Below are 27,615 nucleotides of genomic sequence, written 5' to 3' on the forward strand. Positions count from 1 at the left end.
CGTCGACGATTCTGGGGTGGCATAAAGAAGACGTTTGTGGATACTTAGGGACTTGACACAGAAGCCTCCATCACGAATTTAGATTTACCGTGGTTCACATCTAATTTCATGGTCGATTTCAGACAGCACATCTGTAGGTAATGGGATGCTATAGTTTCAGCACCTGGACAGCTCCTTTTCGTGAAGCCTGTATTGGACCCATGGATCGCCTAGCGTGATCGAGGGGGAAGCACCGTGATCAGGCACGAGTTGTGCATTTTGCCGTCCTCCCGTTTCGAATATGTTGTTATCTTGGCAATTGTATGGTCGTAAACACTTGACAGCATCTTGATGAATGATGGTGCTTGCCGTAGAAACTGGGCTTTTTTGTTGTGCCCTGGATTTAAAGCAGCAATACGGGTGCTTGGTCAATGCAAATCTGGAGAGAATCGCAGCCTACACCACACAGCCAGTACCGATCATCCCTCACACTGATCATCGGCGAGGGAGAAATTGCCATCATCATTACGAGGGCGTAGGAGTCACGACCATACTTTCTACAATGTAGAGCGATAAAGGTAGGTTTGATTGTCAGAGAGCAGCATAATGATAACTCAATTTCACACTTTTCGCCTCCATACTTTTGACTTCCCCATCCTCCTTCATTCTCGCATTCTTTAAAACCGTTGTCCTGATGCTCAAAGGACTATTTTATTCCATCATGTAGCAGCGCTATTGCGTTTGCTTGTAAAGCAAAGCTTAATCTATAACAGAGAATCTAGAATAGTATCTCTTTACACCTGATTATGACAACAACAATATATGTTTATGAGCAGATCAAAGAAGTGAGAGCTACAAAGGCCATGTTCATGTTGAAAATAGTTGTGCTGTATCCTATTAAGTACATGTCTCTGAGGATGAATCCTGTTGGTAACCTAAATCTCGGGCTCTAGGCTATTAATAAAAGAAAAAGAGGAACGCAGATAGGTTTGTAAACGAAGTTATGAAAGAGGATGTAGCCTACAATAAATGAAAAGATCGCCGTGATAAATGTTGAAATTAGCATTTAAATAAAGTACACTACCGCAGCTGGAAATTAAAGGGGGACTTGGCCCATGCTGTGCATATACGACGTTGTAGTTGATCATACATTTATGATCATACATATTCTGTGGGACTGTATATCCCAAGACCCACCAGGTCTGTTATTGTGTCAGGATATCTTTACTTTCCTGTTACATTGTCTTCAACTTACTTGACTGATTTAAGACAGATTCACTGCTGACAGAAGTGCACTTCATTGCAATTAGGGTTATGGATACATATTTGTAGGTAGGTGTTTACTCAAGTTAAAATTCATTTTTTGGGGGGAGGGTGGGGGGGATTACAAGTATGCAATATCACAGCAAAGCCCTTGAATGTCCTCAATTGATTTATCTTGGAAATGAATCTGCCGTGTGGTACTATCTTACTCTGGTATGTCACCACTTGTACCATCACAATCAATGTCTGAAGGTTTTCTCTTTGTCTTGTAACACACTGCCTTCGTTCACTCCACACGTTGCTTTGTGAATGAACATTGCCATGCTATGCTTTACAATTGAAGCTTTAGTTGAACGACCTCTAAAGTCATGCAGCTGCCTGAAATATTCAGATTGCCACTGAAAACCTAATCCGATTTTTAGAAGGTGAGGCCTCACCACTGACATTTAGTTTACAGGTGCAAGTCCAGAAATACATGTATCAAAGCATGAGCATCTGTGATTCACCTGTCCTGTACTGCCGCGTGTTTTCCTGCTTTTCACCAACTCAACTATTTGTTCAAACCTTTAATGCTTCAATTACATTTCCACTTCAGTTTTCTCATATCCTAAGAAGAGCTCAGTTACTGCCTATTGTACTTGTGCATGTGATATGAGAGTTTTGAGGTTAGTACAAATTAGTGTTTCAGTGTTTATTATTTTCTCCATAGGTGTGGAATGAAGTCTCTGCCGTGGTGAAATTATTAATCCCAATCTGGGTCATATCTCGTGGAACTTTACTCCAAACAAGACAACAACATGAGCAACCCCCAGTGAGTAAAACATGACATATAAATCATATTCCTGATTTCTAAATATCCATTTCAACCCAAGTATAATGTGGAGTCATGTCTGTTGATTTACTAAACTGGTCGATACTCCAGGAAGATCCATGTGGAAACACACACAGGCTTGTGGATCATGGTCATACTCAGCATGGTGGGATGTGATTATGGGAGCACTACCTGCTTTTTTCCTCATGCCCTCCAGCCAGTGACTTTGAGCCTGGATCAGCAGGGGAGCTGAGTTTGCCTTGAGTCAGCCAGTCTCTAAAAGAGAGCGGCCAGCAAACCCTCCCCAGTCTATGCTGGAATCTCTTTGCATGCAGAAGGGATGTTCACTTGTCATCTTCTCTTATTAATAATTACTCTCTGTGTGGTCCCAAAGACAGGCTGTGAATCTTGATGATAGCCGTGCTTGGGACCAATAGAAGGGGAGTGGGCTGTGGTGCAGCAGGGGAAGTGAATGCAGACTTATTTTAATCAGCTGCATGTCCTGGTTAAAGACACAGGGCACCAATCCCACGGTGCATTGTTGCCAGCATAGTGTAGTATGGCTGCTAAGTGACAAAAATTGGTTGTGTGGGTCATCTGGTTAATGTAAAGCTGTGAATTGATGTGGTTGTTCTTCAGTAACTAACCCTATCCTCATGGAGTGAGAAATGCTTGGAGCTATTTTTTCAATGCTCCAGACTAGATGGCTGTGTAAATCATCTCTCCCTTTTCCCGATGTGTATGTCTGTAATTACCAGTGCTACCAGGAGGAATTTTGAGTTAGGGATGGAGATACAAAAGCTACACAGAAGAGATACACTTTTTTAGATGTATTTTGTCATCGGTATTTTGAACTGAGTTCATATAAGTTGTATAAATATTGCATGTCTTTATTGGGTGTGCTTTGCCTTCGGCAAGGGCACAACCTTTGTTCTCTCACATCTTATTTATTGTTATTTTTGCCCCCCTAAGCATCCGTCAATATTTGGACTACATAGAAAACGTCGGTGTCAAAAGCTTCGTCCTGGTAGCGATTGAGTTGCTTGTATTTTTATTTACGTTCCGTTGCATGGTTTAAATTTAAATTACGTTGGTTAATTTCAGCTTGAACCGTACAACGGAACGTTAAATCGAATTCAACCAACGCAATTGCTACCAAGACGAACAATTGCTACCAAGACTGTGTTCGTCTTGGTAGCAATTGCGTTGGTTGAATTCGATTTAAGGTTCCGTTGTACGGTTTAAACTGAAATTAATTATTTTCATGACAGATTGACAAAGTTTAGGCTGTGGCAATGAAGTTGAGGTTAGTAGTCCGATAGTTTCACCTATTGAAAGACTTTTGATTTAAGTAAGGGGAGTAACTACTGTACTGTACTGTAGTAGTACAATTTACCGGATCAGCTTCTCCACACAGGGCTACATCGCATTTTGCGTTGTTACTGACAATGATCGCTACCAGTGAGCTTTTTATGAATGAGCGATTTTCCACTAAATAAATGTCAAGCTTCTTTACGTTTTTGGGGGCATATTTTCAGTTAGCAGATGGTACTGTACTGTTTGAATTGCGATTCCATCTGAGATAGCTAGAGCTACTGCCGGTAACGTCGTTGTTGGAATAATCTTCAAAGGGGGTTATTTATTAATGAATGAATGCAATATGAGTAGGCTAAATGCCTGACAATATCACGAGAAGGGAAAAACTTAAAAGGACGTTTAAGTCATAGAGATTAGGTAAATTTTTACACCGGTCTGCCAAATGTATTCGTTTTGATTCAACAATGAGGCTGCTCACCATTCCCTCTTGCAGGGGAAATGAGAAGACAAATTTCATTCTACACTTCACTCTTAGTATTTTGAGTTGTAAATGAGCAGAAAAAAAATGCTATGCTATGTAATCTTTATAAATAATAAGTATGCATTTTTATATAAAATATACTGAAATATCATTTGTAAAAATATCATTAAAAAACGGACCCCTCTGCAACCGAGGCAAGCAAGCACACCCTACATTTCCCCCAGAAATTGTACCCTCTATAGTTTAGTTTTACAGTTTTTATGCAGATAGAAGTTGATTAATGTGAACTTCCAATTTGAAGAAAAGAATCGCCTTGCCTTTTTAACAGTCCTTGTATAAAATAATTTTCCACATAAAATAATATTGAATAAACAAACTGTAGGCTCTTAGTGTGGATGGTCTGCAATAGTGTACTTGAAATGACCCCATGACAATAGTGGTTTGTGTCTGCTTTTTTGTGGTGCTCTTTCTCCAGGCCTTATCCCGGCTTGTTTGAACATTTAGTTCCATACAGCACACAAAGAAAAGACTCTACACACCCGGAGGATCTCAGTGTGTTTCAAACAGGTCAGCTAACATTTACTGTAACTCCCTCTGGTCACGTGATCTGCCAGAGAAATGTTATTCTTTCTGTGGAACCATGCCTTTCCTGTCTTGATAAAGATCCACTGATTAACCATACATCATTTAGCTACTATGTTCTATCTAAATTCTTTAGATCTTAAATCCCCCTCAGAGATGCAGATAGCTGTATTACACAGTTTTACATAACATTAGACATGTACTCTATTTTACGACAAATGCATCCAGGGCACAGTCCGTTTTTTATTCAGCTCAGTCAGGCTACAACCAGTGTCAAAATATAACTGAAATTGTCCATTCAAAGGAGCCACCGTATCTCAATTGATTCTGAATGTAGCCTTTCTTTCCTTCGTTGACTTATTGAAAGTGCTTTACATTCAGTGATGTCATGGTGATGGCATGTTCCTTGACTACTCTGTGTGGCAGCTGGCACTGGGGCTCTGACAGATGTTGCTGGGTTGTCTGCAGAGTGGGAAAGATCTCTGTTCTCAGCCATCTTCCCTGGCTGCTAATTGAGGCGTTCATGGCAAGGATGGGAGGGGATGGATTGACAGCCGCACCTGCTTTTCCTCTTTAAATGTGCGTGAGCACGCCCAGTACACGGTACTACGTCTTCTTCACTCTCAACACACACTCCTGGAAACACTGTGAGCACAGTCGCACATAAAATCGCCAAGTCCTCTACACATGACACGTTTCATGTCAAATGTGATACATTTTTATTGAGTACGGCCTTAAAAATGGGGTACGGGGGTGTGTGCAGGCTTGGCTTGTTCCCCCTGAAGTCATTTGGCGCATTGGTCCTGTTATCCTAATGATATCAGAATTAAATGACTGTGAATAGAGGAACGGCCGTCCAGGTGTCCAGGCTTATTGGGTGAGACACTGTGGCAATGTTGTAGATGGCTGGCTAGAAACAGTATGGCGGCAAGCACACAGAATGACAATGATACACACGCTCTCAAAACACCAGCCTGTGCTGAAGCAGCAGTTTGAAATTCCAGGAATAGACAGGACATGGATGACTGTATTGGAGGGACAGTACTGGAAAACATTAAAATGTGGGTGTGCATAATTTTTCACTCTCACTCAAATTTTAAATAGTTGTTTTCTTAGGGAGATGCAGCTCTATAAATGGTGTATGTCAGGTCATGCTTTGGGTTATTTTCCTGTTAAGAAGAAATAGCAGTTTAGCTCTGAAAGGCTTTTCTTCTGTATAATTTCATGTCAGTAGAGTTGAAACGTGAATTTCCAGGAAATGCAGTCAGAAATGTATGACTCTCGTAGGATGGCAGATATGCATTATTTTTGGACAAATGTAACACCCCTGCAAGACTCGTTTGCATAGGATTCAATATTCGGTGCTATAACATTTAATTCAGTTTCACATTCTGTTGAGCGTATCAATATTTGTGATGTTGCAGCCAAAGATCCTCTTCTGAAGTGCACTACGTGTAAGATATGAGTTTCATCTACCAGTGACCTAAGTCTCTGTTGCCTAGATGTTCCTTTACAAAGTTTAGATTAATTTAATCTACTATTTAAAAATGATGCATTTGCTTTCAGACATATTGATGTGACTGGACACCTAACAACAATGGAATGTACTGAACAGTAAATAAGCTACATCCTTGTCGAACTTTATCCTAAATATCTGCATAGCCATTTTAATTTCTCACATACTTTTTATTAAAAAACAAAGCGTTGAGACGTTTTGGTGACTAAAGTCACTGCATTAAAGTGTCCTCCATCAGATGTAATAGGTAGCAGCTGGTGGGCTGCCTTCCCAGGAGAGTATAGTATATGTATACATCTATCGATGAGGCTGGAGTGATTTATAGGTGTGCTGTGTAAAAACAATGGGGCGAAAGCCACGGAGGGCTGTTTGTTGTCTGTGAAGTCAATCCTTGGCAATGATTACATATGAAGAGGAAACAGTTCAAACTAAAAGCACTAATCAAGCTTTTACGTTTTTGGAAAACAACATTTTTACTTGGATATATACAGTAAGAAAGAATACCAGTATTGAAACATCAAAAAAGCCTTAATTTTCACAAAAAGGACTGACAACATTAAATATTCATCAAAGTGAGCTCGATAAACTATCAGCATCAACTTTGGCTCACATTTGTTTAACAGACCATGTTCCATTCAAGGTGAGTTAAAACAACCTCACCTGTTCCGTCAAGCTGAGACAGAGGAGATAGTGGTTCAGTTATTTCATCTCTGCCCACTAAAAGATCAGTTTCCTGTGGTACAAATGACAGTAGATCTTCCCAATCTGTTAATGATTTGATTGGCTCATGTCATTGAAGGGGTGAAGCTGACTGAGGTAAAGATCCTGGTTTGTTGGGTGGTTGAGAAACCATTGATAAGTTGAAGATGAAATAGAAGGGTGTTTGTCCAAATCAACACTCTGGTCCCTGAGTGTCTTATCTTCCTGTCGTGACTCTTCCGTGGGAGGTAGATCTCCCCCAGCCACTGGTGCCCTGTGTTAACCTTTATACTTCCTTTCAACAATTTTGGTTATTGCTTGCCATAATAGCCTGCCAGCCTTTGGGGTTTTGTTGGCTACTCTTGCCTGTATGGTGGTTATAATGCACAGTCACCCCCTCCCATGGCAACCCGCCACTGAACTAGGCTCGACACGTAATGAGACCTGGCTTGGCCTGTGATGGTCTGGAAATGGGATTTTGATGCACCCAGCAGTTTGTGTCTGTCATGACTGATTAGCATCCTTGTAGTGGTCAAAGGGGAGAAGTGCCAAGTCCAGAGATAACATTGGAATGAACAGGCGCCCAATGTTGAGTTTGTGAATATGGGAGCAATCATCCCTGAAGAAGCGGATCCACTGAGCACTCATGTGTGGACTGCATCACAATACGGAGGGATGTGTGTCAACATTACTGAAGGACTTATGTGTTCTGTAGACCGAAGGACACATTGAAAGGGTTGCCTTCATTCTGGGTTACAATAGAATGCTGTCCGACAGTGTGTCTGAAGGGATTCTTGGTAGCTACAGTATGGAGATGAGAACGCAACCTTTGACGAGAGCATGTTAAGTAGGGATTAGTCATAAGTCGCTGAGGAGAAGGACCTGTGTTCATCTGCAGGTCTGACTTTACATTGACATTTTGAGTGACATTAACATTTCACTGGGAGGTGTCCAGTGTGCATATACAGATCAGTGTGCATACAGATATGCACACTGATGAAGTTGTGCTTGTGCTAGGCCTATCTTTGTGTTGGTCCACAATACAAGCCATAATTTACCCTCCTGTATCAGGGAATGCATGTGTGTGTTAATGAATGTATTCCCTTGCTTTTGTCCCCCACACAGAGTCTTTCTTTCATCAAAGCCCAAACGTAGTTGTATTGTAGAGGGAGGACCTCAATTGGGACCAAAGTACTTGTCTTGAGTGAGTGTCAGCTCAGTGATACTGCTAGGCTGTGTTCTGATGCTGGTATTCCTGGTGCTGTGGTGTGTGTCCTCCAGGCCCCCCCCCCAGGCTGGAGCCTCAGAGCTGGAGGTGATCTCCCAGCAGGCGGAGGAGGACAACCAGTGTATGGCCCCCGTCCAGCTGGTCAGCTTCACCTATAGAGACCTGCCCCTGGCCGCCTTGGACATCTCCCTGGCGGGCTCCCAGCTCATCTCCAACCTAGACGAGGAGGACAACAGAGAAGGGTAGGGAGCACTCCCAGTCAGGACCCAGACAGGACTACCATCCCATGGAGCAGCTGTGTATGGGTTCAGCCGTGAACCCGGGCATCCTGGGCATCCGCAGTGAACGTTGTGTGGGACTGAGAAAACAGCTGTTCCTTTAAAGGGGTCTGTCGGAGAAATTTAAGAATGTAATGTTTTATACTGAATAATACTGGTGCTTAGCATTCTTTGTTAGTAGATAAGAGAGCCCCCCTAAACAAACTCAAGGCTTTTCTTATTACCCTGGGGGATGGGTGAGCATTTGTTACTGACTAAGACTACAAGATGTTGGGGGTTTGTTTGTTTGTTTCAAAAAGATACTGTTTGACAAGAGCTAGATGGAGACGTAAGGTCTTGTGACCATTTGCTTGACACCTATGTGGTTGAGCTTTTACGACACCAGAATCAGAGATTTAACTAGGGTTGATGACGTAAACACGCACGCGCGCAAGGTCTATGCAAGGGAACCAATGAAAGAAGAGCCATGGGATATTTGCATGCCTTTGTTTTAGCCAATAACAGTCAAGAGCGGTTCTGTTTAAATAGGTTGCTAGCACAACATGCTAGCAGACAAACTTTGTATTGCGATCAGATTTTGTCTCCTTGCCGGCAAGCATTAAACTATTCTACTTTCTTTGAATCCGACGACTCTGTGCAGTACTTGATAAAGAAATGATCCTAACGGTCATTGACTGATTTTACGGTATTTTTACGGAAGGTATTTCACACTGTTCCTTGAGGTCTCCGAATAGGTTATGTAACATTGGTTGGGCTGAAGATGGCCTGGGTGTTGTTCTATGCACCGTAATGCAACCCTGTGAAATAGCCCTAGAATGAAACAAGAGGTTTTCTCCCTTTTATGGTATGCTCATGAATATTTAGATGAGCTGCGCGCTGATTGGTTGGTTTACAACGAGCGAAGCTGCAGAGCAAAGACACAACATAGCCAAACATGAATTGTAGATTTACATGACAACACAGGTTATTTATTCGAATGAAACAGTCAGGAAAATGAAATAACGTTAAGGCTGATTTATACTTCCCTCTCCGTGCCCTCTCCGAGCCCCTCGGAGAGCTCTACGTGCACCTCCTGATTTTCCTGACTATCCGTCTGTCCGTCCGTCATTTTACGGATACCCCTTGGCTGTGATTGGTCCGTATTAAGAACCGCTTGCGTCAGGGGCGGGGTTGCCGTGATAAACAGGACGAACAGGACGAATCCTTTGACCGCCATTGCTGTAAGTTTTTACAATTCATATTTCAGCTAAACAGTACATGTAAATCAGCATCTGAATTAAAATGTGACGAGAAATGGGCAGTGTAGTTGCTGAAAATGTACGTATTTTATTGATGAAATGGCTAATTTGTACATTTGCTCCGACTTCTCGATAACCTAGGTAAATAAACACTCGACGACGACAAAAAACCGTTGCGCCACCTACTCTTCTGGCGGTGAATTGTTTTCAGCACCCACAGCCTTCGGAGTACTATAAATTCAACCAATCCGTCCGACTCCGTCCATCCGTCTGTCCGTAACGGAGTCGGAGAAGTATAATTCGGCCTTTAGCCCCATTGCCATAAACGAAATCATCACACATTCTACCTATGCTAGATACAGGATACGTTAGCATTGCTAATGACTGTTAACGACAAAATCATACTTACAGCTTGCGGTTGTGATGAGCATACGGTCGGATGTGTATGTACATTTTGGGGCGTGACAAAGGTACAGACAAGAGCCAAAAAAGGTGGAGCCACCGATATGACGTCAATTCGGTGGCTTTTTGGAAACCGACCATTTTACAGCAGCAGTTTCAAATTGTGAGATTTGCATAGGAAAGAAGTGTCAATGGACTTTGAGGTTCACTGTATGTCCATTTTACCCACCGAACTGTCGTTATTCAACTATGACAAGGTAAAATCGGTTTTGCAGTCAATGACCCCTTTAGAAGGTCCTCCTTTTTCACGAGGACTCTTATTTGAGATTTTATCCAAAACGGTCCCCTTTGACAATCCACAATTGTAATTGACCACAATAAGTGCCTGTTATTTATCATGATAACAGATGTTGCATCGAATTACCCCTCACTCACCTCTCACTTTGGCTCAGAATATCTGAGTGTGGCTTCTGTAGTGTCATGCAGTATGCATGAGCTGACATGCCCGTGTGTGTGCGTTCACACAATTGCACTTTAAGATGCAGCAATTTCTCTAAGTTAAAAATAGCCTCTCCCAATGTCTCCGGCAATGTTCATGTCTGGTAGAAAACAAAGTGTGTCGTTAACACTGTATAATTCCTAAAATGTCAGGTACTGGTTGCTGCCTTGTCTTTGTCCATGGGGCCTGCTTGTCCTTGGTGGGGGCTGTTAATGCTCCTCCTTGCAGAATCCCTGTGCTACAGGCAGCAAACTGGACACACCCCGCTCTGAGCACTCCTGTCATCAGTGTAGCTGCCTGTCCACTCAGGAAGCATGACTCACAGGCCTTTGGCAGGCTGGGGTGTTTTGGTCCATGCCCAAGGAGGAGACAAACAGCACAAGCTTAATTATACTATCCACCATCCCGCTATCAAAACCCGCTAAGACTGTCAATTGACCACAACCTATGGGGCACAGCCTGTCCCTGTTTCTCTGTGGGATGAAAAGGGAAGCAGAGGGGTCACGCACACACACGCCACACACACACACTTCACACACACTCAAATCACAGAGGAGCAGACATGGTAATAATCTCTCAGTGTGAATATCTCCTGAGAGCATGGCCATGTGACATTCCAGCCCCATGAGAGGGTAAATAGTGGTGTAGAAAAATCTCAAGGTGTCAACATGTTTCTCTCAGGGATGCTTGAAGTAGGAAGCCAGTCTGTGTAGAGCTCTTTATTTTAGAGAGGGGAAATAACCTTAGCACATTCCCCCTACTGATCATCATCACAAGGACCTGTGTAGCAAGGAGTTCTTAAACATTTTAGATAGGAATTCTTGATTTTCAACCACAGGCATTCCAAACATTCCACCTATGACATCCAAGTTTCACTGTACCTTCATTGTAAGCTTTGGTTAGAAAGGTAGCTACGCACACAACATATCACCAGTTCTGGTTTCCTTCATGAGTCACTCAAGTGGCATCAGAAGAATGGCTCAGACTGATTAGGCTGAATTACTACACGTTATTTAATTTCAATGATACCACCATGCTCACACAGTATATGTACTTTCCTGTCTATTGTTAGCACAATGTTATTCCTATACACAGGCACACCTTCTATAGTTCTATGTATAGCCAGCGTGGGAATAGCTACCAAAGCATGGGGCCTAATGGATTGTTGCAGCAGTGTCAACACTGCTGGGTAATTATGTGAGAGATTGAAATCTGATAATCTTCCTCTGGTGCTCTTGGGTTTTGTTCATCTGAGTTTCTGAGTAAGATTGCAGAATGAGATGACTGACACTTCTCTGAACTCTGACAGAGATATTTGTCTATATCAACAGAGCATGAAAATTAAAGGGATTTATTGGTTGTGGACAATAACATGTGTTACAGCCAGGCTTGAATGAAACCTTTGTTTTATTTGTTGAACAGGAGAAAGTCACTCCAGATGCGTACATGAGAGAGAGAGAATGTGTTGCGGAGGGTTTGGGGGGGCGGGGTGTCAGCGGCAGTGGGTGTGGATGTTCAAACAAAGTACATAGGCAGTACTCGCAGATACAGAGCAGTAATTATTCATAGACTTCTGATTGGACCTTCGTCTTCAGAACATACTAGAGACTGGAAAAGTATGTGGTTGCTTTAAGATCTGTCTGTGCCTCCTGCCACCCCTCTGGTCAGCATATCTACAACATACTACACAACCAGGCCTGGACTGGTAATCTGGCATACCGGGCAAATGCCCGGTGAGCCGACGCACTTGGGGCCGATATAATATATATTTTTTATTATAAATTTAAAATTGGCCAATGACCGGCCCATAAAGCATTTTCCATACTGACACTGGGCTGGCCCAATTACATCTCTTAACAGGCTCCACAACCCCCCCCCCCCTTTGTTTATCGTGTGAGATGCAGTGGCTCCGAGTCGGACCGATTGTGGTGGGCCAGTCTGAGCAAAAAGCCAGGGCCATTTTTTTGTCCCAGTCCAGTCCTGTAACTAACCCTTAACCAACATACCTGGCACTGGGCCAGGTCATTGGGCAGCATGGAGTCTGTGCTGTTCTGAATGAGATTCCATCAGATCCCAGACTAATGGATGGATTTTACACTGTTAAATTATAGCTTCTTGGCATTGGTATAATCTCAACGGTGTAATTTAGCGAGAGTGGCTAAGCCTTGTCACCTCTGCGGGTGAGATGATCTCCCTGCTCTCAGGTCCCACTGAGTGTTCCCCTGCTGCCACACTCTGCACCGCCCCCTGGCCCAGGAAGATCATCTGCTACCCAGGTCTGTTCGTCCCTCGCCCCTGCAGGAGGAACAGCAGCATATGCCACCAATCTCAACGGGCCTGAGTGAGAAATGTGACACTGGGCAGCAGCAACAGATGGTCCATCTGGGTCAACCTGCCACTGGGACTGGAGGAGAAGAGAGGGGGAGCAAGGGACCCTCGTCCCGCCACACTCCCATTCACAAAGTTGTACATTAAAAAGGGAACTGGCTCTATTAGATGAATGTGGCAGCCATGTTGGATTGTGGGGTGGTCTTGACCCGGTATGGTGCTGCTGTGAGAGCAGTGTGGCTAATGTAGTGTAATAGTGGGAAATATGGATGATCTTAAGCATGGCCAGGCCGGCCCACAGTGATTGCATGACTCTAAAGAGTGCTCACTCAGAGTGCTTTACTGGGATCTGCTTATCCTGCAACTGGTCAGAATGAACCTCTACTGATGTCTTTTGTACAATTTACATTGCAATTGTTTGTCATTTTATGTATAATCATACATAAAGTTAAGACAGTCTTCTGAATTAAAACTAACACAAACAGAATATCTAGAAGACGGTGTTTATGTGAGCTTCAAATGAGTGTTGGCAGGTAGAGAATTTGGTGAGTCCCCAGAGTGCTACTCTACCTGTTCTCAGAGGACAGATATATGTAAAAAGCAGAGGTGTCAAGTAACGAAGTACAAATACTTCGTTACCTTACTTAAGTAGAAATTTTGGGTATCTATACTTTACTGAAGTAATTATTTTTCAGCCGACTTTATATTTCTATTCCTTACATTTTCACGCAGTTATCTGTACTTTCTACTCCTTACATGTTAAAAAATAGCCTGGTTACTGGTTCATTCCGGCTTGTCATCGTTCAAAAAAACACACACAAAAAATAATATCCAGAAAAAACGCGCCATCCGGATAGAGTGAATTTGATTGTAGTTGGATGAGAAGTATAAACATATACCATTCCGACACCCTGGTTTACATGATCCATCACCTGCACATGACACACAATCACGTCAAACTCCAGCAAGGAAATAGCAGACGTATGTAGCCTACGAAGATGTCCGTGGCAGAGACTCAAGAGAACTCGAGCAAAATGTCAGAACCAAGCACCAGCGAGGAGGTTGGTAGCTAGGAAGATTAGCCAACCCTTCTACTATGGAAGCGAATCGTGACTAAAATGAAAATGAAAATGCATTTCCAGAAATGCATTTTCATTTTAAGAATGTGGCTGCATTATTTGACTCATAAATGAAATTAGTAATCAATCATCCTATTTGCATTTAAATTTTCTTCTTCAAGAGTGCTCAATCTTTCACTTAATTAAAATGAAAAAGAAATAGACATTTGAGATTTAATTTTCAAAATATGCCCCAGCAAATAGATACCAAAATTCAATTTGAAATGTAAAATTTGAAAATTCAAATGCATTTCCAGAAATGCATTTTCATTTTAAGAACGTGGCTGCAAAATCGTGACCACAATTCAAATTCAAATGCATTTCCAGAAATGCATTTTCATTTTAAGAACGTGGCTGCAAAATCATGACCACAATTCAAATTCAAATGCATTTCCAGAAATGCATTTTCATTTTCAAGAACGTGGCTGCAAAATCGTGACCACAATTCAAATTCAAATGCATTTACAGAAATGCATTTTCATTTTAAGAACGTGGCTGCAAAATCGTGACCACAATTCAAATTCAAATGATTTGCAGAAATGCAAAATGAACGAAAAAGCATTCTGAGCGGCGCAGCAGAGTGACGTCAGTAGCCGCTCTTCTTCAACTCCCTGCTGACCGAGCTACCCATCTTGTTCGGTAGGGGGCGGTGTGCACATCTGCATTGCATTACATTGGAGTCAGGTGGAGTCAGGTGGCTGAGCGGTGAGGGAATCGGGCTAGTAATCCGAAGGTTGCCAGTTCGATTCCCGGTCATGCAAACTGACGTTGTGTCCTTGGGCAAGGCACTTCACCCTACTTGCCTCGGGGGAATGTCCCTGTACTTACTGTAAGTCGCTCTGGATAAGAGCGTCTGCTAAATGACTAAATGTAAATGTAAATGTACATTGCAAATGTAACGGGAAATTGATTGAATTGCCGGGTCAGATGCATATAAATGAAATGTTCCCCTGAGCTGTAACAGTAAAAATGGACACCAGAGACAGCAGACAGTGAGCTCTCCAACTAGGCTACTTCTAACACATTAGCTACCATTTCACCAAAATAACCATCATTCTAAACCGAGTAGCCTAATATCAATTTAGCGGTTTGCACTAACTCATAGCAGAGATACCTCTGGAAAAGATATCTAGTATAATTATAACAAGCACACAGAACTGAGTGATGAACTGCTGGCGGCGGTGTATGGTCCAGGTGCGACCGGAGGATGAACGGCCGGAGGGGCGATGCTCGGTACGGCTCAGCGCTGCAAGAGAAGCTGTGTGTTGGTGAACCCTGTCTGTCTCTGGTCCATGTTAAAACTGTCCGCCGTGAAATGGTCAGTGCAGAGGCGGCTGTTGGAGTTTATCCGAAGCTTTCCATGAGCGTGGCTCTTCACAAAATCTATCCACCTATTTTTCCTTTCATTATCAATAGGGAACTTAAATGGCGTTGCAGCGCAGCTGGAGTTATTGCATCCAGGGAAGATGCAGTTGCGGGTGGTGGGAGACATCCGGAAGCTAACTAGCTAGCTGATGTAGGCTACAATAACAGTACATCAGGAGGAGCCATTCAGTGATCTGACGTAGATAGGGCGAAATGACGTAGATAGGGCATTTTTTGGCTCCGCCCATTAAAACCTGATCTGAAAACGGAAGAGAAACTGTTCTTCGGTTTAACTCCACATTTCAGTGTGACAAAGTTTTAGCGCTTTGCACATGCTTTCAGGAACTAATTTCACACGTATATAATGTACTTAGAAGAAAAACATGGAATTTACTTTACAGGATCTTTAACATTTCAATATAACAAGTCATTATGGCCTTTGGAAAAATGTTTTTTTGGGGGGAGGTGGGGTCGTGCACAGACCCCTGTGCCTAAGCTTTTGTCCTTAATGGCATTTTTTCCCCTTACTACTTTTACTTTGATACTTTAAGTAGTTTTGAAACCAGTACTTTTATACTTTTACTTGAGTAAAATGGTTGAATTGATACTTCAACTTCTACAGAAGTATCAATTCATCAAGTATCAAGAAGTATTTTTAAACCTTAGTGTCTATACTTCTACTTGAGTAATGAATGTGAATACTTTTGACCCCTCTGGTAAAAAGAGGGGGATTTATCAATTTTCTCTCTGGCTCCATTTCAAACACATAGAGGAGCAGTCCTCGCCATCTAATTGGCTCAGCAGCCTGACACCATATGCAACCCAATAGATGACATTTGAGGGCAGGGTTTGAGGGTTTGTTAATATTCACAGACATGCAAAGTGTGAGATTGCTTTTTGGGCTGAGAGCAAGAGAGATCAAGTGCCATGGTGAAAACCCATTTATCAGAAACAGCTTGTCTGCTGCTCTACAGATGTAGGCCCATCCGTCTCCATTTCCCTTGTATTAAAAGTCTATTTCTCTGGCAAAGACCTGCCGGAATCCCTTTTTCCAGTTTACCACACAGTATATCTACTAGAGGTGTAGAAAGAAAAGGGAAATAATATGTTGTCTCTTATCGAAGTTCATTATACTGTGCTAAATACATTTTTGTGTTAAAGTTACATTGTGCACTGACTATGCCATGTTTATCATGCTAATGACAACTAGCTCCATAATATGGAATTTTCTCTCCCTGATATGAAATCAAACAGTAATTTGAATTTTATTGGCTAAATCTCTGTGAGAAAATATTTGCTAATTCCCCAGTGGTAGGTGTGAGTAATGGTGAGCAGATATGGAACCTCTCAAATGTTAAATTGATTGTCTGTGATAACAACGGCAGGAGCCACATTCAGCATATTTAATGCTTAGTTGGTTTTTCCATCTCGGGACTTTGTTCCCATTGGCTGTGATGAGGATTCTGATGACTCAGCACTGATCACATACAGAGAAGGTAGCCTGCTGTTAGACAGACATTTGTCTTGATTTTAAAACAATCGAGCCCAAATCGCATATCCATGCTTTTTGTGAAGACACTGGCTTCCTAGCAAAGATCTGCAGCCATGGTGGATTTGAAAGGAAATCACAGAAGGAACAGACGTCAGGAGAAAAAAAGGCGAGGCGTGCAACCTGTATAGCCAGACAGGGAACAGAGTCCTCCAAAATTCACTGATGTACCCTGCAGCTTCTCAGGTCCCGCATATCCTATCCTGCCCATACCTAGTGAGTGTGGCAGATTGGTGTGAAGTGGTTGGAGTTAACACATGAAGGAACCATGGTGTTATAGATTTATCCGTACAGAGACAAGCAGAATAGCTTGCTCAGCTTTGATGAAACAGTGATTATTGCTGGTTACAATACCCAGCCTAAATCTAGTCTTGGTGTATAACCTTCCATTATCTCTGTCTTGCTTGGTATCATTTTTATTAAGTAGCTCATAGCTGGTAAATTTCTTTCCCAGCCTAGCTCCTCCCAAGGAGGGAACAACAGAATTGGGGGAATCCATATTTCACAGACCTAAGTCACAATTGATTTCCTTGGAATCAACAGTAATGGCATGGCAGCTGCCACTGGTCTGATTACTAATGTGTTGGCGTTTTTCACAGAGCACACTGGCTAGGGTGTAAACGTGCAATTGAGACATAAATCAAGAGCTCCGATCAATTATTCAGAACATTGGCACAGTGCAACTCTTCCATTTATGCCAGCTCATACTTTGACAGTTTGGCTTCAGGAAACTACTCTCAACACTGACTGAGGTGTTCCGGCTGTTAGAATTGTAGCATTTGATGCCATTTACCCCAGTGAGAGTAAAGGATCAATATTAGAGTCAGACTGACATAGTTTGTGCTGTAGCTGTTTCTTTTGGACTGCGTTTTCACTTTTGCAATTTCCTTCTTTCACAACTCAATACCCCATCATTCATTCTGTGGGCTTTTGGGATTTGAGTGTAAGTTCACTGTTACAGCAGTGCTGTGCTCTGCATTTGTACTGGAAGCTCATTGTGTTTTTGTCACACATACACACCCTTTGTTTTAACTGCCAGACAAATCAAGCCTACTAAAAAACGTAATTGTCTTCAATTGTTTTTAGTCTTGGCTCAGTTAAAAGAGACAGGAAATTCAAGAGGACTTCCCTAGATTCGACACCAGCCACCCTAGCTTCTTGTCAGCCTGTAGTGAAGTGACACCTTCTCCTTGCCCATCAGTCTGTCCCCTCTGTCCCATCTACTGTGAGGACTGCCACAGCCAGTATACCCATGTACATTCACATCAACTCCATCCTCTGGCCAGTATTGATCAGTTTAATCCTCTCCCTCTGCTGTGCTGTCAGCCACAGTTCAATCTCCCTTGGCTGTATTACTACTGCAGCCAGCCCTTGAAGTCTTTATAAACCTGTCCACACAACACTGCTTTCCACATCTCTCATTTCCTCCTTGCTCCACACCCATAATAGCTATGTGTGTGTGTGTGATTTTGAGAGAGAGAGAGAATGCTTGAAGTATTGCCTGTTCTATCTGAACGGGCCATGACCTGCTGTGAGTGAGGTTATTTCCCTCTCCCATTCACAGAACTTTACCTCGGATGCAGCTTCACTTCCTCATAAATACTTCAGGTCCTCAGTGCTCAAGGTTTAAAGTGATTTCCCCTAAATTAAGTTTCTGAGCTTCGAGTAATCCATCATGGCCATTTACTCTGCTTCCAGACAAGGTTTTCTTTACTGGGTTTATTAAATTAATATATTTTTCTGCCTAGCTTGAGGGAGCAGTCAGAATGAATTATGAATCCATACAGTATATGCTAAATCCAGCTTTTCACTCGGGAAACCTAACTAAGGTGTCTGATTAGTCTATGTGTCATTTGGGAGGCTGAGGAAGAGCTGTTAGGACTAATGGCCCACTAATAGAGTCAGCTGGTGTGAAACTAGGCATGTAAATTAATAGTTTACTTTGCCCACTGCTCCCAGTGACAGATGCAGTTTGACAATGTTTTCCCAATAAATTAATTACTATCAAGTGGAGGTGATGCAAGTCTTTAGCTAATAAAGCCATTCTATCCTCCACTGCGTATCTCTCACCTCAGGGGTTCTAATCTGTTGGCCCAGTATGGCATGGACTGACTGGCAATGCTGCAGCGGGCAGAGTGTGCCAATTAGCCCCTGGGAGAGCTCATTGACACAGCATGGCCTTGCTCCAGCCCCTCTGCTGACCTTGGCACGTGCAGGACAGGATATCTAGACCTCCACCGGAGGTACAGCTGTAGCTGCAAACTATCTCCTCTCACTGCACTATCTCTCTCTCTCTCTTCCACTCATGCCCTTGCACCCATCTTCTAAATTTCCATCATTTTGGCACAGCACCTTTGCCTTTCAAAGAACAGCCCCTCTGTCTGTTAGCCTGCTCTGTGCTGAAGCAAGTAAGTCAGATCTTTTCCTCTCCTGTCCTTAGACGGTTGACTGGAGGATTTCTTCCGCCGGGAACCGGTGACAGTAAATAGCTGCTTTTTCTGAAGGAACATGTTTTTTGTCAGTGTTGCCCCAAGATAACCAGGAAAAAGAAAAATAATGACTCTGGATCTGTCAGAGGAAGTTTTTAGTTGAATGCAGAGTAGTGACAGGAAAGGAAAGCCCTGTCTGTCTCTTGGAGATTTGTCATTATTTATTGACCATACATCCCCGGGAGCCTGAGCCAGTCACAGTCGCAGATTGGTGGAACACAGAGGCGGAACGGGGGTGGATTTAAGGCAGAGCTGACAGCCCCTTCTGCAGACAGGATGTGCCGAGACAAGGACCTTGCTGACCGGGGAAATACTGCTTTTCCAGCAAATGGAAGTGCATGAGAATGTGAATAGGGATCTATGCAGGACTAACTGTTAAACCAACAGGGGTAATAGCTGGGCTGACACTGTGGTGATGACCAAACATACGGGTTTAAAGAGATCCCATCTTTTCTGTGTCCTGACACTCTCAGAGCAGGTGCTGCAAAGAACAACCTTGTGAGCGTGCAAACGTTGTCAGGGAAATCAGATAAAGGCATCATCATGCTGTTCAGCAATCATGATTTTGGCTGGGGATGAGGGTAGGAGTCTGTGCCCTCCAGATGGTGTGGATGCAGCCTCCACTGTGATGCAGCCTGGAAGAGCTGTGTGATCAGGTCAGCTACCCAGTATGGAGGAGCCAAGGGAACCAGGCTCTCAGCATGCACACACAATTTGGCAGTGGAATGGTGCTTCAGAATGAGAAAGTTTAATACAAAACCTCCAAAGGTTGAGTCGTAGGAACATATTTAGAGATACCTGCTTTGAAAAATGCCTTTTTTGTTTTGTCAGTCATATTCATCCATGTATCCTTTTTAATTCTCAGACTCTCCGTCTCTGTCTCTGTGTCGTGTGATCAGGTCGAACTGGCTGAAGCCGTGCTGTGGGCGGAGAGCTGCCCTGTGGCAGGTGTGTCTGCTCAGTGCAGCCTTCAACTGGTTCCTGGTGGCCTGCGTCCTCCTGGTGGTGCTGCTGCTGGCTCTGGAGCTACTCATCGACATCAAGCTGCTTCAGTGTGAGTCTGTCTGTCTTTCTGTGTCTGTCTGTCTTTCTTTCTTCTGTGTATCTTTATTTCTGTTTTTCTGTCTGTCTTTCTTTCTTGTTGTCTGTCTTTCTTTTGTTCTTTCTTTCTTTCTTTCCGTTTTTCTGTGTCTGTCTGTCTGTCTGTCTGCCCACCCATCTGTCTGTCTTAGTTTTGTCCTTAACCCTTGTGTTATCTTATCAGTCATTGTGACCCACCGTCGTATTGCGACAACTTTACCGCATACAAAAACAAAGTGAAGCATTTTCTTTTAACCGTTGGGCTGTCTCAGACCCCCCACATTGCGAAGGTTAAAATAAAATGATTTTTATTTGTTTTTGTATTGGGTAAAATTGGGTAAACACAACGATGGTTCGTTATGAACCTTTGGGTCATGTGACCCGAAGGCAGCACAAGGGTTAAGTAGGCCAGTCTTATCTCGGCGCTCTGCCGTGTGCTGAAACATGATTACCAGGTATGAAGATGAGGAGATCATGCTGGCGATGTGCCAGTGACTGTGTACTTACCTGCAGTAATGATTAGTGCTGTGCCAGTGGCAGGTCTGGGACCTGATCTCCCTGCAGCTTAGAGAGGAGAATGCTTATTAGTATTCCTGACACAACACAGTGTGTCAGGTGGTCTAGATGCCGGTCAGACCTTATCTGCATTATCAACTGGCAACAGCGATGGTCTCCTCATCTATCACTGGCTGGAAGGTCAGGAGCCATGACTTTTGATGATGTCAGAGCGTTGAGTGAAGGATGCCAGCCTTGTTCAGATGTATCTAAATGAATCTGAGTCCTTTCAAGTCTCATGAGACTGATCGAGGGGAAGGGCCAGTTGGAGGGAAAGTAAGACAAAGGCATGGAAGGAGATTAGTGGACAAAAACATGGAGAGAGGGGCCAAGCTGGTGGATAAATGTAGGGAGGGATGGAGGAAGATGAATGGACTGATATACAGATCACTGAGCGCAGCAAACAAAGACAGATGGTAAGGGAGGTGGCGCGTGAAGAGAAGTGCTTCGGCTGACAGACCGACGCATCACAGAGCGGTCCCACAATCAGGCTGAAGAATAGGAACGCGATTGGACACAGACGTGTGTGTGTGTTTGTGTGTATATGTGTGTGTGTGTTACACACTACACAGTCATCTCTGAAGTGAAGTATGTATTCTCCCCAGTTAACAATGCGTTCCAGTTCGCCAGCATTATCCACTGGATCAGCCTGGTTATCCTGTCTATGTTCTTCACTGAGGTGAGGCATCACTCTCTCTTTCTCACTCTCTCTTCCCCTTTCTCTCCTTCTCTCTCTTTCTCACTCATTCTCTTGAAGTGTAACCACGTTGGCAGGCTCAGTTACAGCTGATGCGGCTGATTATTGATTAGCGCTACATCGTGCACTATGTCTGGGAGGTGAAGGTGAGCTTCAGAGACGCTGTATTCAAATTACAACACTCACCAATCACTGGAAATACTTTTCTCCTTAACACATAGAAGTATGCATTACCTAAAAGGTTCAGTCACTCCTTGGTTCCTAGGATCTCAGTCTGCTATCTTACTTACAGATAACGTGTCACTTCTATTGACTTGCTAGAAAACTGTTGGTCTGTCTTGATGCGTGTTAAGGATCCCCAACACAATCACTTTTTCCAACTTTTTTCAGTTTCACCTCAAAATGTAAATAACATCAGGGCCTTAAGTATAGCCTGCTGTATTTTTCTTACTTCTTATTTGTTGACTGCTTTACCGCTTAGTTTGCCAAGAAGAATTCCAGTTGTCAATAAGGAGTAATCCCACAGGGGTTCTTCAAGGCATGGAGGCTTCTGCTCAGTTACAACCTTCAGTTGCAGGAGGGGGGGGTAGGGGGGGGCATGAAAGATGAAAGGAGAACAGTTGCCTTCTGCAGCCCTAGTTGAGTCAGCAGTATGCATAGGATGCAGTGACTCTAATTGTTTGGTTCAAACTCCCACCGCGGTGGCTGTGAAGTGTGTGAAGATGACGTCCAAGATGAATTTCTTCACACGAATGGACGAAAATGGAATCTCGACTGCAATTCACTTTCGCTGAGGCGCTCATATTTCGAAAGGGTGTTTACAACTAAAGGAACTGTGAATCTAATATACTACATGGCTGCCCAGTTTTACAACTAGCTTACCACTTGTCTCTCTCACTTTCTACAACCCTCCCTCTCTCTTTCTCTCCCTCTCAGACTGTGTTCAGAATTGTGGTGCTGGGGATATGGGATTACATAGAGAACAAGGTGGAGGTAAGCCCCCCTGGGGTCCCATTAGTCCTGTGGTGTGCCCAGTTTCACTGCAATGTCATTCCCTCAATGTCATACTTCAACTCACCAACTCCAAATTTCTGAGTAATGATGGTTTGTGTGTGTATGTCTGTGTCTACATGTGTGTGTGTGCACAGGTCTTTGACGGTGCAGTCATCGTGCTGTCCCTGGCTCCCATGGTGGCGTCCACAGTGGCCAATGGCCCCAGCAGCCCCTGGGACGCCATTGGCCTCATCATCATGCTGCGGATCTGGAGGGTCAAGAGGATCATTGACGGTGAGGCCCAAGGAAAACAGTCCCAATGTCACGTCGTCCACTGTCCACTGCGGATGGTGTCTGTAGTGTCACCTCCATATGACAGCTATAGTGGCAAAATTTGCTTTTTAACAGAAATCTTGCAGTTTGTGCTAATATGTTTTTAAAAATCATATAAAAACATTACACTCATGTACTCATCTACACTTGTTTTACTAAAATCAATAGAGCTCCCCCTTGTGGTAAGTGAATATACAGTACACAAAGGTGGAAAATGATGCACAGAAACAGTTTTCAACACCATGAAGGAGACAACCAACACAATTGTCACCTTGGAAGGGGATCAATACTAAAAAGTCAAGCAGGCAGTTTCCCTTTTACAAGCAGAAATTTGAAAACTAAATTTTTATTTATTTATTTTACAAGAGTTGATGATTGGCTGAGCCATAGTGGGTAAGGAACAATACAAAATTAACAGCATCTAAAAGTTATTACCAGGCCATTTTTATATTGTGGAAAAAGAAATTCCAGACCACTGAGTACACTGCACCACACTATAATATTTAATTAAAAAAACAACAGTTTATTGCTGCACAACTTTGATAGACTATAACAGTGTGTTTGCCAGCCCAGGGGGAGGTCACCAAGATAGTTCAAAGACAAGTATCTAAACTAATTAACAAACAGATACTGCTACATTAGGTTAATTAGTTTTATTAAAAACATAACATACATGCCCCAGCTCTTTCTGTGGAGTAAATTATGTATTTTTTGTGACAACTAAAAAGTATATTTTGAAACGAGGTTGAATATAATGCTGTGCATGCCATGTCAGATCATGTTTTCTCATTTTCAAATGTTTTCCATCTTCCATATGTTGGGTACAATGTTAATGTAAGTAGACTTCAGGGCTCATGTAAAATTGTCAAATTCTAAGTTCTGTTTCTCTATTTCTTCACAAAGGTGGCAATAACAACTTATAATTATGAACAAATAATATGATAAAATAATAATTTTTCAGATTTACTCTCCTTTAATCAGTTCAATAAATATTTATATTTCTTTGGAATTTCATTACACTTTCATCTGGGCTAAGCTAACTGTCCATGATCTTCCCTGCAGCCTACGTACTGCAGGTAAAGATGGAGATGGACCTGGAGATCCAGCAGTATGAGAAGTCCAAAGCAGTGAGAGAGGAGCACCTGGAACGTCTCACCCAGATCTGCCAGGAGCAGGCCGTACGTCCTCTCACCTCTTCCCTACTTTCTCTATGACGCCATTCTGCCTGCCATACAAACATGTAACCAGCAGAGGGTGGCAAGATGTAAAGAAAAGACATTCCTTGCAATCTAGTAAATAGATTGCAAATAGATTGTTAATAGATAAAGACATTAATGTCTTCCAATATCTTTTTCAACATATTTTTTTGGTTAGCTTTCGGTAAGTCACTGGGGGGCTGATTCAAACAAGAAATGTTTCCTTTTAGTTTCCACCCTCTGTAGGGCATGTTTCCTACTGTTAGCAACATGTGTTCAAAAGTCAGCTGTGATGCAATGCTAGGTCTGTCAATACAGTCAAGTGTGCTGTATACATAGTGCTGTACAGCTACTATGTATACAGCTCATATCTTCACATCCTGTAAATCAGTCAAAAGACTGAGAGCAGGAGACTGATCTTCAGCACGATTCCCTACTGAAGAAAAAGCCTTGTATTCTTTATTCTCCTTATGTCACAACACCCCCAACCTTCACACACCCCCACACACTCATCTCAGTTTGAGATCCGTCAGCTGAGGGCCCACCTGGCCCAGCAGGACCTGGACCTGGTAGCGGAGCGGGAGGCGGCCATGCAGATCCACCACGTGTGGGGCAAGCAGAGCAGCAGCTTCCAGGAGGTGACCGGCTTGGGCCCTGGGGGCCCGGAACACCATGGCCAGGCTAAGGCCAGGGAGGCAGGGGCCAATGCAGGCAAGCACACCAACACACACAGTAACTCTAGCAGTGGACAAATTGTCATGTCATTGCCATGGGAATAGAATGCTGCTCTTTGTCATATCAGATCATGTTTTGTCATACAAAGTAGCTGGTTGGCTGCACAGCACAGGAACGTGTGTTCTCTCCACTGATGTACTAGAACAGATACCTATTAAGCCACACCTAGGCCCCATGAGAATGACAGGAAACAGGGAAATAGGGGGCGCCAAACAATCTAACAAAGCAACCTAAATATAGGATAACACAAACATGATCAGAAACAGGTTTGACTTCATTAAGTGCCAAAAGACAGGCTGGATAATTAGGAATGGACAATGCATCACATACTGTCACGGCAAACACTTCCCTTAGAATTCAGATCGAAATTACTCTCCAACACTGCATAGAGAGCCATAAAGCTTTTAGACAGAGGCAGGTCATAACTTACAGGACAGGAACAAAGTGCTGTCAGTGTTTGTGAAGTCAGAACTCAGAGCCCATTATAAAAAAAGAAGACAAAATCATAAATCAGCACACTCCGCTGCCGTATATCTGGGTTTGGAGAGCAGTGTGTCAGACATCCTTTTAACTGGGCCAGCTACTCACATGCTCATGTGTTATTAATCACACAACGATAGTCTCTGTCGCTATGCAGTCTGCTTGATCACCCCTCCTCTTGGGACAGTCGTAATATGAATAGTTAAAGCACAAACCTAAATGAATAGAAGCCGTCTAAGGGTCCTTAGGGACTTGGATGGTATCAGAGAGACTATGACCAAAGTCAGGTCAGAGTAACCTGCCATAGGCCCGTCTCCAAACCACATCAGCTGTACTCTGGTCAGTCAGGTAGTGAGCCCACAATGGACTCTAAATCATTCACAACCTCTTCTCTGTCCCTACATATTGTAGGTCTCTCAAATCTGTACCTCACCACTGAACTACAGTGAGCCTGTTGGCACTGTACCTCAGGTCATGTCTATGCCATGAAGATACACAGTGAGCAAACCAGCTGACTTTAGCAAAAGTGCGATGGTTCTCGTACATACGATGATGCAGTGTCTTATGTTGATAGGTCTTTCAGACCGTATCGTCCAAGATGACATGAACAACTATATCAGCCAATACTACAGTGAGCCAAGCAGTGGTAAGAACAGCAACCCCATGTTCTGACTCTTTATTTCACTAATTCCTCTAGTACCAAGCCCACAATTAAGACCCCGCTGTATGATGTTGTCATTCCAGACATTGGCATCCCAGACCCAGCTAACCGTGTGATCACCACCGCAGCCATCGACGTGCACCTGCCCAACAACCCCAGCCAGCTGGCCTTGTCTCTGGTGAGCGCAGACGCCGTCCCCTCCAGCCGCCTGCAGAGGACGGTGAGCTCTGTGAGCGAGGTCTCCACCATGGCGTCTCACTCTGGGAGCAGCATCAGCGGCCGGCAGGCCAGCCTGAGCAGCCACACACTGGGCTCCACCACTGACTGCAGCTCTACCGTCCGGGAGGCCTCTACCTCCACAGACTACAGCGGCCAGCGCTGCTACCCCCCACCCTACTGCAGCCCCCTGGCCCTGGGGAGCAGCCAGCCTCGGGGAGCGCCGGGCGCTGTGGTGCAGGAGCTGCTCTACTCCCTGTCGGAGGACTCCTGTCTCACCCAAAAGGGCCTGGACCCGGTTAATCTCAAGCTGCCCAGCCCCGCTGGCTCCGTCAAGACGAGCCCAGAGCTGGAGCACAGGCTCAACATCTACAACAAGAGGAACCAGGAGAGGGCTGGGCTCCACACCAAGCCCCTCATCCATCTGCAGAGCAGGGCACCTCTGCTGGAGGAGAAGTGCAGGCTCATGGAGTCAGCAGAATCTGCCGTCCGTTGCCTGCCTGAGACATAGTTGTAGGAGACGTTGTCTCTCGTCATGTCTCAAACATAACAGGAACTTAGTTGGGTAAGCACACAAGCCCACAAGTCTCGTCCGCTGAACTCCTTATTTTGGAGTCACTGGGTTAAAATGTGGATTCTGTGCAACTGCAGCTCCAGAACCAGGAAAAGGTCCACTAGTGGGTAAGCACCAAACTTCTATCAGGAATTGAACATTTCTATGAGTATATGAACAAGTCACCAACTAATAACCAGCAAATGACAATTTGCCTAATCTCCTGAACAGGTTAAAGAAGACAGTTGACTTGACATGGAATGTATGGTACTTGAGGTTTGGCTCCTCTTACACTTTCTAAGGGATTGGACACACTTGACTGACATGGCATCTCACAGGATATCTGGTGTGAATCTAGATCCTCTATTACAAGACAAATGAAATGAAGTGTACATTTGACACAAATGTTCAAATCAGTCTCGAGACTTAAAAGTACAGTCCTTGATAGCACTGCTGCAGAGTTCAAAAGTGTTGAGCTCCATTCAACTTATTTCTTATATTTATCTTTCTATATTATCAATGCTAACATTTGTATTCAACTTCTATGGGGGAAAAGCTCAGTTAAAATATTTTTAAGAGACTGTGTATGAGCAGGATTTTCAGCTACTAAAACTTGAAGGGTTGGTTATTGAGTATGTTGTCAAGTATTAGTCAAAAGGAGAGAAAAAGTATTATAGCATGTACCTTTAAAAGATCTGCTTTAAATCTGTGGCAAATAAATCCTTTGCATTTTATTGTTGACAGGGATTTTTTGTAGAATGATTATGGAAATCACTGAAGAATTAAACAAATTAAAGCAAACTTGGGGATAAAAAGTATTTGTGTAATTTTCCATCTGATTATTCTTCAAGATTTATATCAGGATACATTGTGAACTAGGGCTGTCCCCGACTAAGATTTTCTTTGGTCGACCAAAACTCAGCTAAAACGACTGAAAATCGACTAATCGAAATTTAAAACGCTTTTTTTTCCAC

General features: G+C 43.4%; 1 protein-coding gene across 1 annotated transcript; it reads left to right on the forward strand.

The window, feature by feature from the left end:
- The first annotated feature begins 12 nt into the window (after positions 1–12).
- tmem266 (transmembrane protein 266) lies at positions 13–27,449 on the forward strand. Its single transcript, XM_062461598.1, has 11 exons — positions 13–557; positions 1,952–2,053; positions 7,930–8,118; positions 20,042–20,196; positions 21,383–21,456; positions 22,411–22,467; positions 22,623–22,761; positions 23,863–23,978; positions 24,515–24,707; positions 25,795–25,857; positions 25,956–27,449. The coding sequence occupies exons 2-11, from the start codon at positions 2,040–2,042 to the stop codon at positions 26,597–26,599; spliced, it is 1,644 nt and encodes a 547-aa protein (XP_062317582.1). The 5' UTR covers positions 13–557; positions 1,952–2,039; the 3' UTR covers positions 26,600–27,449.
- The last annotated feature ends 166 nt before the right edge of the window (positions 27,450–27,615 follow it).

This window comes from Osmerus eperlanus, chromosome 5 (genome assembly GCF_963692335.1).
Source record: "Osmerus eperlanus chromosome 5, fOsmEpe2.1, whole genome shotgun sequence".
Lineage (NCBI taxonomy): Eukaryota > Metazoa > Chordata > Actinopteri > Osmeriformes > Osmeridae > Osmerus > Osmerus eperlanus.

Bases quoted from the DNA above. Each gene is read 5' to 3' on its own strand.
- tmem266 (XM_062461598.1), top strand. The intron at 8,119-20,041 runs GTAGGGAGCACT...TCGTGTGATCAG, and splicing joins GAGGAGGACAACAGAGAAGG to GTCGAACTGGCTGAAGCCGT. The intron at 22,762-23,862 runs GTGAGGCCCAAG...TCTTCCCTGCAG, and splicing joins GGTCAAGAGGATCATTGACG to CCTACGTACTGCAGGTAAAG.